Consider the following 12,094-nt stretch of genomic DNA (forward strand, 5'->3'; position numbering starts at 1 on the left):
AATTGAACCTATTACATGGCAGATGATACATCTGTGAAGGAAAAAAAAGCAGAGTAAAGGTACAGAAGGTAATGAGAAAGAGTTGTTATTTTATATAGGTTGGTAAAGAACAGTCTCTTTGATAAGGTGACATTACAGCAAGAAATAAAGTAACAGTCATACCATAATCTTAGAGAATATTCCAGACAGAGGGAAGTACTACAGATCTTCCTTGACTTACAATAGGGTTACAACAAAAGTTGAAAATATCCTAAGTCAAAACTGCATATGATATACCTATCCTGTCATAGCTTAATGTAGCCTACCTTAGACACACTCAGAATACTTACATTAGCGTACAGTTGGGAAAAATCATCTAACACAAAGCCTGTTTTATAAATAAATTATTAAGCGCTGAATATCTCATGTAATTTACTGAACACTGTATTGAAAGTGAAAAACAGAATGGTCATATAGGTATAGAATGGTTGTTTAAGTGTATCAGTTTGGTTGTTTACCCTCATGATCACATGGCTGACCAGAAGTTGCAGCTTGCTGCTGTTGACCAGCGTCACTAGGGAATATGTGCTGCATATCACTAGCCCGGGAAAAGATCGAAACTCAAAATCTGAAGTATGGTTTCTACTGAATGTGCATTGCTTTCAAACCATCATAAAGTTGAAAAATCGTTAAACTGAACCACTATAAGTCAGGGACTGTCTGTATTAAGCACTGAGGTAGAAGTCTGCTTGGAATGTTCTTCTGATTAGGAAAAGGCAGGGTGTCTATAGAGTAGTGAGGACAATGAGCGGGGGCAGGGTGACAACATCCCACTCAATTTAAGAGGATCACTTAAGCTGAAAAGTTAAGAGTAAAAACAGGTAGAAACTGGGAGGCTATAACAATAATTCAGGCAAGAGATGATGGTAACTTGAACCAGGGTGGTAGCAGTGAAGGTAGTAAAGAGGTTAGATTCTGCATTCTTCAAGGCAAACCAACAGAATTTGCTGTTAGTTTGGATGCAGGAGAAAAAGAGAAGTCAAGGATGAATCAAAGGTTTTTAGCCTGAGCAACTAGAAAAATTAAATTTTCAATTTCGGAAATGTGAAGTTTGAAATGCACTAACAGACATCTAATTGGAGTTAGCTGGATATCTGAGTCTGGAGAACAGAGAAGAGGTCAAAACTAGGGATGTAATATAATACATAATAAAATGATATAACACAGTCACCTCAAACTCAATGCTAAAATCTTATCTCAATTTTCCCTAGCCAATCTGCTTGCTGTCTGTCTTGTATTTCCTATATTAGGTTCCAATACTTACCCAGAAACCCGGAAGTCACCCTTAATCCCTCCCTTTACCTTATCCCCAGCCTCCATCCAATTAGTCAGCAGATTCTGAGTTGCCATTCCTAAAATGTCTTCTTTTCCTAAAATGTCTTCTTAATGGCCCCTAATCACTATTTTAGTTCGTCTTATGTCTCTCACACTTTGACGACTACAGCTGGCCCTTAATTCATTCTCCTCAGTTCCTTCTGAGTCATTCCCCACATCATCGCCAGACTGGTTTTTCTGTAGCAAAATACAATCATCTCTCTTTTCTATAAAAATCTGTCAATGATTGCTCACCTCCTACAAGACAAAGCTCAAGCTCTTTAGTGTAGCAGACAGAGCCTTTTATGATTTGGTCTCAATGCATTTTTAATCTCTAGTCTTTCTCCTCTATCATCACCCAGTGTTCTAACCATATAGATCTTCACATAGATCAAGTACATCATGTGCCTGTGCTGTTGTGCAAGCTAGTATCCTCTATCTGGAATGTATCCTTACCTTGCTTGCTTAGTAAATTACCATTTATTCAACATACAACTAAACTGTTCAATTGAAGCTCAATCTCAAAAAAGTAGGCCACGACTGAAAAACATTTTTAAAATCCCGAGATTACAGAAGTGCAGGTAAAGTCATCTTCAAACTAGAGTTCTCATTTTTTTTTCCCAAATGTTTGCTCTTGGTGCTAGAACCAACTATTCTCTTGAATTTTTCTTTTTTTTCCTAAATATTTACTTATTTATTTATTTGGCTGTGTCAGGTCTTAGTTGTGGCATGCGGGCTCAGTAGTTGCGGCGCACAGGCTCAGTAGCTGTGGTGCATGGGCTCTAGAGCGCATGGGCTTAGTAGTTGCGGCATGCAGGCTTAGCTGCCCCATGGCACGTGGAATCTTGGTTCCGTGACCAGAGACTGAACCCACGTCCCCTGTGTTGCAAGGCGGATTCTTAACCACTGGACCACCAGGAATGTCCCTCATTACTACATTTGAAAGAAACTTGCAATAAAGTTTTCCAAATAGACTTTATAAAAACAATTATATACACTATATATGTAATGGACAAAACCTATTATAATCTTTAATTACAAAGTATCACCATTTCTATAATAATGCGATTTTATACATATATAAATTTCCTTTCAAAAGATAATCAGCCCATCTTATTTAAAATGCCTTCTAATGTTATTCATAAAAGAAATTATAAAGCTGTAATTGTTAATACATTAAGAATAATCTTTCTACTAAATGACTTTTCTCAGACTGATTTATTTTATTTTCTTATGCTTAGTTTTTTTGTACCATGTCTTTTAATACATGAACATCTTTATTATCGTTATCCCTTTTCTCTTTATCATCTTAAATAGTCTGACTTTTATTGTCTTTTATTATTCTAAATTTCCTCTGGACTTGAAATAAAAAAACAGCTACTTCTTCTGGATTTATCTAATTTCATGCTATCTTCACCTAATTACAAAGCAGTTACCCTCTGCTGCCACCAAATTGTGCCTTTATATGAATTATATATAAATACAACTCAAGTTTAAAATTAAAGTACATGTGAAGAGAAATTTCTTATGCTTAAGAAAATCCAGTTAGAAAAAAAAACACTCTTGTTCTTAAAATCTTTCAAAAATACCACTGATTAGAGCAATAGACCATTAATTTTTGTTTAAATCCCACTGGACTATGTATTACAATACCTGTTTTCTAATTCCAGTGCTTTAACTAGGCTAGCAACCTTTGAGAAAGCCATAACTTCTTTGAATATTAGTATAATGGGTTAAGAACACAGACCTGAACCTAGGCTGCGGGGTTTCAATCCCTGATTTGCCACTTACTAGCTCTATTATCTTGGGCAAGACACAATCTACACTAATATTCAGTTCTTTTATTTGTAAGATAGGAGTAATGAAAGTATATACCTATCCACAATGTTGTGAGGATTAAATTAATTAATATTATATGTGAAGTGTTTAGATCAGGAATAAGCACTAAGGTGTTAATTATCATGATCAGTTCTAAAAGTCTATGATTCTGCTTCTCTTTAACTGCATTGTGGTCTAATAGGAAGAAGATCTTATAATGAATTTAACTGGTCCTTAATCCACCTATAATTGCAAGGTTTTTAAACAACGAAAACAATGTATATTGAACTAAATTGGGTGTGATATAATAAAGTGATTAGACTGTTTAACATCTGTCACTGCTATAAAAAACAGTAGGGCTTCCCTGGTGGCGCAGTGGTAGAGAGTCCGCCTGCCGATGCAGGGGACACGGGTTCGTGCCCCGGTCCGGGAGGATCCCACGTGCCGCTGGGCCCGCGAGCCATGGCCGCTGGGCCTGCGCGTCCGGAGCCTGTGCTCTGCAACGGGAGAGGCCACAGCAGTGAGAGGCCCGCGTACCACAAAAAAAACCCAAAAAAAAACCAACAAAAAAACCCAACAACAGTAAATGTTAGCTTGAAATGTAGCCAATTCTCATAGGTAAGAAAAAATAAAATCAAATTGGAATTTTGTTAGCTAAGAAATGCAAAAATTGACTTGTGTCCCACACTAAATAAAGAAAATTGCATTAAAACATAAACCAGAAATACTTTCATCTACTATTCAATCATTACTACTTTCAAAGGCAATCTACTCAAGCATGACTAGTTGTTAATCAAATATATTAGAATAAGAAATAAGAGCCAAAAGAGTGATTAAAGAACTTTAAAATATTAAATAATAACTTTCATACCAGGATAAATAATTTGAGAAATCTTGTCATTACTAGAGATATATTTAGGGTGCTCTTTTTATAAATGTTAAACTCTATTAGAGATGCCTCTATCTTTTGTTTCTCTGGAATAAAGTTATGCTATATAAATTCATGTATTCCCATTATATGAATAAAATGAATATCATGAAATATTTTCTAAGAGATATTCCTAATAAAATGCAGTATGGTACAGTGATGAAGAGTGTGGGCTCAAGATATCTGTTACACTGTTTGGGACTGAACTACATACAGCACAACTTCCTACATGTATGACCTTGGGCAAATCACTGAGCCTCAGCTTCTCATCTGTAAAATGGGGTGATAGTAGTATTAACCTCTTAGAATTGCTGTGAGAATGAAATGAAATAATGCATGTAAAGCCTTTTGCTCAATGCCTGGCAAACAATCGGTATTTAATAAGAGTTAGCTATTATTTTTAGTATCAGCTCTTTACTTTTCAGTTTCAGGGTCATACTATATACTATTTTCTAGAATTTCCCCTCACCTATTATTTTCCCAGATTTACATTTTCCATCCTGACATTTCCTAAATTCCAACAGTGCACTGAACACTGTCATCTAGATGTGCTTTAGCAACCAAACTCAATATATCCCAAAACAAACTCATACACTCTCTAAATCCGTTCCTGCTTTGTCCCACATTTTCCTGAGTGAATTTATCCAGTCATCACTTCTTAAACTGGAAACTTCAGGAGGCAAATTAGCTTGCTTCAATTCTTCCTTCATCTCCACATTCAATTCTCCACCAAGCTGTTTTAATTTTACCTTAATATTTTCTGAAAACAGTCCTGGCTCTTTGCTCTTTTCCATCTTAAGTGTAACCATTTTGGCCCTTTTCATCTTTCACCTGGATTAAGTGAAGAATCTTCTTCAAGAAAGGCATGCCACCATGTATCCCCCACTCTAATGCATCCTCCAGATTACCATCAGCTGCTTTAGTACTAAAAACCAAATCCAATCAGGTTAATTTCCTGCTTGGGGATCTTTGTTGCATCTGTCTAATGCCTACAAAAGAGATGTCCACCATCTGGCTCCAGCCTAATCTTTTCAAGCCTCAACCTCATACTAATTCCATCCTGACTTTTTACTCCATTCCAATTCTAATGAATTCTCCACGTATGCTATGTCTCCAATTCCTTTTCTTTGCACATGTTGATACCCCTGTCTCACATGCCTTTTTTGTCCACTACCCCCCTTCTTTGCCAAGTAAATTCCCTCTCAAATGTCATCTCTCAAACCCTTCCTGACTACTGCAAACAGTTACTCACAGGCTTTTCTGTTCTCCCACATCATTCTGTTCCTACCTATATTTTAGCACATAGCACACTGCATTGTGGGGCTCTGTTTATATATTTGTCACTTCTATACACTGTGAAATCCTTAAGAACAAAGTGTCTCTCTTAAAAAAAAAAATACCGAAAAATACCCAGCACTCAGAACATATGCTGGCACCTTAATCAAAACTGAATGAATCATTACAACTAAAATCAGCCTTGCTAACAGTTTCCTTTATATATAGAAGGAAACTAAAGACAAGAAGTTTCCAGTACATATCCATCCCTTTCCCAGTTCATAATAATTGCTAACTACTATTAAACAATATTGTTGCTATCTATCTGGGCACTCACCAGGGCAAGCTGGACAGATAAGGGACTCTTCATCCAGGTTGATGCTTTATACCCATTCTTCCAGCTTCTTCAAGTCTTGAAGATCCCATTACTCCAAAATTGCTTGCTTAGGACACAGCTGTTAAAAGCTCTTCTGTGTATCTATCCAAGTTCCAGTTATGACTACTTTCCTAATGTGTGCCTTGTTTCTCCTGAGCTCCAGGTACCTTCAGCCACTTGTTACAATGCCTCAACTCTATTTAGGCATTTAAATACTTCTTCAGTTTCAGTGCCTAAGATTTTTTTTTTAACAACCAGGTAGTCATGAATTTTCCTAATCCCAAGGAATAAAAATCTCTTTTCAAGGAACTGACTTAGCTTCTCTTTCTCTGCTTTTATTTCCTGATGAACCACATTTTAGCTGGAGTCAACCTTCTGAACCAATATCCCATACCTTAGGAAAACACAGTTCTCTTCTGATAATACCCATTTAATCACTGCCTAGACATAATATAGTGGAAATCACACAGTAATTTATATATATGTGTGTGTGTATATATATATGTTTTTTAAAGTTGTATATTATATATATAATATATATATATTAGTTTTTTTAAGTTGTAGTAAAATATGCATAACAAAATTTACTATCTTAATAACCATTTTAAGTAGACAGTTCAGTAGTGTTAAGTACATTTACACTGTTGCTCAATCAATGTCTAGAACTCTTATCATTTTGCAAAACTGAAATGCTATGCTAATTAAACAAGTCCCCATTCCCACTTCCTCCTAGCTCCTGACAACCATCATTCCACTTTCTCTATGATTTTGAGTACTTGAGGTACCTCATGGTAAGTGGAATCATACAGTATTTGCCTTTTTGTGACTGGCTTACTTCACACAGCATAATGTTCTCAAGGTTCATCCAGGCTGTAGCATACGTCAGAATTTCCTTCTTAATGCTGAGCAGCATTTTCTGTAAGTATATACTACATTTTGTTTATTCATTCATCCATTGATGAACACTTGGTTTTCTTCCATCTTTTAGTTATTGTGAATAATGCTATAAACATGGGTGTACAAAAATCTCTTTGAAACCTTCCTTTTAATTCTTTGGTTATATGCCCAGAAGAGGAATTGCGGTATTATACAGCTTTATATTTACTGAGATATAATTCACATATTATTTAAAGTATACAATTCAGTGGTTTCAGTAAATTCGCAGAGCTGTGCAACCACCATCACAAACAGTTTTAGAACACTCATTACTCCTGAAAGAAATTCTACCCATAAGCAATCATTCCTCATCTATAAATTGACATCTCCCAAATTTACATCTCCAGCTTGTACCTCTCTCTATTGACATATTCAACTGCTTGGATACCTAATAGGCAAAACAAACTTAACATGTCTGAAAAATGAACCCCTGAACTCTCCCTACAAAACTTACTTTTCCCACAACATTCACACCTCTCATAAAAACTTCACCCATCTAGTGGCTCAAACCAAAAATCTTAGAATCTTCCCTGCCTTCTTCTTTCTTACACACTGTAGTTTTAATCACTCAATAATCTTCTTGGCCAAACCTTCAAAATATATCTAAAATCCAATCTTTTCTCATCACTTTGTCTACTACCACCCTGCTCCTGCCCTTGCCATTCTCCTACTTCTGCCCTTACCTTCCTATAATCTATTCTCAACACAATAGCCCCAGAGATCCTTTCTAAAGCAAGTCAGATCATGTCACTCCTCTATCTCAATCCCTCCACTAGCTCACTGTTTCACTCAGATTAAAAGCTAAAATCCTTCCAATAGACCACAAGGCCCTATGTGATATGGTCCACTGCTACTTCTCTGACCTCATCTCCTTCCAGCCTCTTCCTTGTTCTGCCTGCTTCAGTCATACTGGTCACACTCGCTGCTTCTCTGCAAACACCAGGCACCCTCCCATCCTTGAATTCATTGCTTCCTCTGTTTGCAATGTTCTTTCCCCAGACCTACATGATTCATTCCATCACCCCAGTAAGACCTTAGCTTAAATACCACCTTATCAGTGACAACTTCTTGACCACTCTTTAAATTTGTAATGTGTCTCATTCACCCCATACACTTCCTTATCCCCTTTGCCTGTTTTACTTCTCTCCAAAGCTTTTATTGACAGATAATTTTATGCCTTACCCTACCACTCATGATACTTCTTTCAACTTTAAAAACATTAAAAAGACGTAGAGTTAAGAATCATATATTTTTTCAAGTAGAACCTTACTTCACATACTGTTAGGTAAACTGATTTTTTTTCCACTCAAATTAAGATTGCCCTTCAATGTCAACAATCATTTACTGAAAAAGTCAAGTATCATGTTCTTTACAAAACAGTTTTAAACATATTTTACATCTAGGTTGGTTACATTACCTTGCCGATTAACTTCATTTTGAAGTAGCTCTTCCATTGCCTCCTCCTCAGCAATATCTAAAGGTGTGTCTCCTTCACTGTTGACAGCTCCTACATGTGCTCCCTGACCAATCAAAAACCTGTAAAATTAAAGGGAAGAGAATTAAGCAATGACGGTATCATCAAAATAAGACTGAATGCATAGCTAATGAGGCAAGCTCCTATGCAAGAGCAGCAATAAAAACCAAGGATAGCATAGGTATTATTTAAGTTTTAAGAAACTACCATAAAGCATGTTTTCTTTCCTTTTTAAAATTTTATATTTCCTAAAATTTTTCTATAATGTACACACATTAACTAAAACAAAAATGTTATTTTAAAATAATTACAAAGTCTTCCATAGGATTATTTCAGACTGTCTCCATTAAGATTTTTCATTATCTCCATATTGACTAGTTTCCTAACTGAACTTCATGCTCCCAGTCTCATGCCATAAGCAATAGTTCTTAACTTTGGGCTCATGGGCATAATTCAGAAGGTCATTCAGCTGATACAGATATATTAAAATACTGTGTATGTTCATCACTATTTTGAAATTAAGGTAATTATTAGACCAACTACTGAGTCTTTTTATTTAATGTGTTACTAAAGAAGCACATACATACTTTGTACTCAGTATTTTATTTTATGCATCCAAAACACAATACTAAGAACATATTCACAGGCTTCATCAGACCTGACAAAGGGATCCAGATACAAAATGGTTGCTAATCTCTTTCACTATGCCAACTGCACATCTCCCAGAATCACCTATTTAACACAACCAGAGTCAATTTCCAACTTAAAATTCTTTGAATGATTGCCCATGCTAGGAGAAAACATACCTACATGGCCCTTACGGATCTGGTTTTGTCTTCTTTTCAGCCTCATTCCTCTTCCTTCTTGTACCACACTTTAGACTCCAACAATATGGAACTGTTTGTAGTTCCAGATTAAGCCATGTTCTTTTGGCATCCCTGATTTTACTTTTCTATATATAAAGAATGGCTCCCTTTTTTCCGATGTTCCTAATCAATCTAACTCTTATTTGTATATATATATTTTTACAGCCTACATGACAATATTCGCATTATCAAAACAGTGAAGGACAAAAAGCCCTCAGAGTTTTAAAAAAAGAAGAAAAAGAGAAAAAACTCCCTTGTATCTCTCCTTCTGTTATCATGTTCCCTCCCCAGAGATAAACACTATCAACAGCATGGCAAATATCTTTCTGGTACCTTTGTTATGAATTTATATGTGTGTCTATAAAGAAATATATACAGTCACTTTTGAGGTTCTTTTTGTAAAACAAAAATTAATGGGATTACTTTAAATGTACTGGAGTGCAACACTTGCCTTCTAATAGCTGAAAAATATTCCACAATATGGCTGGATCATACTTTTATTTAATGCCATCCTCCTAATGGATTTGTTCTTAAATGGACATTTGACATTATCAATCTTTAAAATTTTTCTCAACGTGATGAGAATAAAGCATCTTATCATTGTTTTCTTTCCTGATTACACACAAGTTTGAAAAAAAATCTGGATATGTTCACTAGCATTTGTATTTTCTCCTTTTGTGAACTTTTTATTTACTTCTTTTGCTTATATTTTTAATGTGTGCCTTAACTCAACAAATACTTATGGGGTGTTGTTACAGATTGAATGGTTTTGTGCTCCTCCAAAATTCATGTTGAAACCCCAAACCACCAATATGATGCTATTAGGAGGTAGGGTTTTGGGGAGGTAGAGGTTGGAGAACCCATGATGGGATTAATGTTTTTAAAGAGGAAGAGAATAGAGCTCACTGTCTCTCTGCATGGAGGGCACAGCAAGATGGCAGCCATCTGCAAGTCAGGAAAAGAGCCCTCACCAGACACAGAATTAGCCAGCACCTTGATCTTGAACTGTCTAGTCTCCAGAACTGTGAGAAACAAATGTCTGTTGTTTAAGCATCCCAGTTTATGGCATTTTCTTACAGCAGCCAAAGCTGACTGAGACAGGTGTCTACTATGTATCTACCACTATGTTACATGTCAGGCATATAATAGTAAGCAAAAACAAATGCAGATCTTCCTCTCAAAGATCTTATAATCTAGAAAGAGAGCTAGATTAATTCCCTAAATACATGTAAAACTTTGATGTCTTATAACAGTGAGTTATGTCTACAAGTGTATAACAGAATAATTTGATTTAGTAAGGTCAGAAAAGGATTCTCTGAACAATATATAGGTACTAGCAAACACAATGGAAGGAGAGTATGTTCCAGGAGAGAGAACAAAAGGCACCAAAAACCTGTGACAGGAAGTGTGTATGGCTAGACAAGGGTTTGGTTCATTCTCCTGAGAGTAAATGAAAGAATCAATCTCTATATAATATGTCAGGTACACCCCAAAGTCAGTGAATGTTTATGTTGTAAGATCTGTAAATGATCAACTATGTGTTTCAAAGAGATCACTTTTGTGAAGTATGGAAAATAAATGAGAATGGAGAAAGAATGAAAGTAGTCAGACCAGCTAATGAGCTACTGCAGCAGTAGACAAAAATTATGTTGGAAGCTTGAATTTGATGGAGAAAATGGATAAATTCCAGAGATATCTAGGAGATACTAGAGATCAGCTGGATATGAGAAGCGAGGGCGAGGAAGGTGTCTATGATACACTGAAGTTCTTGACTTGTCTGTGATAGATGGACGGTGGTACTAATAAATGATACACAAAAAAATAAGTTATTCCCTCCTTCTGACAAATAGATGTGCTGCAAATATTTTTTCCATATTGTCACCACATTAAAAAAAAAAGCAAACCTTTTCTTACAGCATTTTGTATTTGAATGAAATTTAAAGGTTGTATGAAGTCAGGTCTGTCAATCTTTTGCTTTAAGAAGGACTTTACCGACTAGCTATTGATATCTGTGTGGAGATGTAACTTTTACAAGACACACACACATAGAAAGAGAAAGATAGAAAAAGGAAAGAATATACACTATAAAGTTAACAGAGGTAGCATTAGGAGGAATTTGCTTTTTTAATTTTTTTAATTTTATTTTTTAGCCATACTGTGCGGCATGTAGGATCTCAGTTCCCGGACCAGGGATCAAACCCGCGTCACCTGCAGTGGAATTGTAAAGTCTTAACCACTGGACCACCAGGGAAGTCCCACATTAGGAGGGATTTGTATTAGTTGGGGTTTTCGTGGGGGGGGGGATTTTTTTGTTATCCTAGTTTTCTGCAGCAAGTTTATTTTGTGTATGTATATTAGACCACAAAAATGGCTACCATGCCATTTTGTAGCCTGGTATTTTTACAATTAATAATATGTTATAAACATTTCTCCTTGTGCAAAACAATTTTTATGATCTTCACGGGGACTTCTACAAACAGAAGTCATATTTGAATTGAAGAAACTTTTTCTGTTTCACAGTTTTAAAAAATGTAATATAAAACTAATGAAGAACATTTATATACTACAAATAAATAAATAAATGAATCTGGAGCCAAAAAAAAAAAAAGATATTATTGGAGTAGAACCTGTGCTATGCTCCAGGGGAATATGTAGGTATTCTGCTAGGCAAAATCTCAAACAATCAGAGATATTTACATAAAACCACGTATATTTTGCTTAGGTATTAGAAATCATTCACAGGATGTAAAGACAGAATAAAAGGAAGACCTCAGAGTGGCTGCAGTGCTAGCAGAAGGAAGCAGAGTCTCAAGGAAATAACAGGTCAAAGCCAAAATGAGACAATCCAAAATTTATATAAACAGGAAGGATGTTAAGAGAAACTAACAAGAGTAAAGTTCCGAAAACTGCTGGCAGGAAGTAGGGCCTGGAGCAATCCCTGAGCCAAAAGTTTAGGTATAAATATGTATGCATACAATTCACAAACCTCTCCATGACTCAAGAACTATTATTTGGAAATGTAAATAAAATAAATAAATAAAACCCCATGGCATTAATTCTTATTTACC

The 12,094-nt window shown here is 35.8% G+C and overlaps 1 protein-coding gene across 10 annotated transcripts in view; it reads right to left on the bottom strand.

Annotated features, from left to right (window-relative positions):
- The window catches only part of PPP1R12A (protein phosphatase 1 regulatory subunit 12A), a 149,829-nt gene that overhangs the window by 64,683 nt on the left and 73,052 nt on the right, over positions 1-12,094 (bottom strand). For all 10 annotated transcript variants that reach the window (XM_089921074.1, XM_089921071.1, XM_089921068.1 and 7 more), the window contains one exon: positions 8,104-8,222. In XM_089921074.1, the coding sequence (XP_089777200.1) occupies positions 8,104-8,222 (119 nt within the window). The remainder of the gene's footprint in view (positions 1-8,103; positions 8,223-12,094) is intronic.

This window comes from Delphinapterus leucas, chromosome 11 (assembly GCF_059928025.1).
Source record: "Delphinapterus leucas isolate spDelLeu-1000000601 "Yukka" chromosome 11, BTC_Dleu_Yukka2, whole genome shotgun sequence".
NCBI lineage: Eukaryota > Metazoa > Chordata > Mammalia > Artiodactyla > Monodontidae > Delphinapterus > Delphinapterus leucas.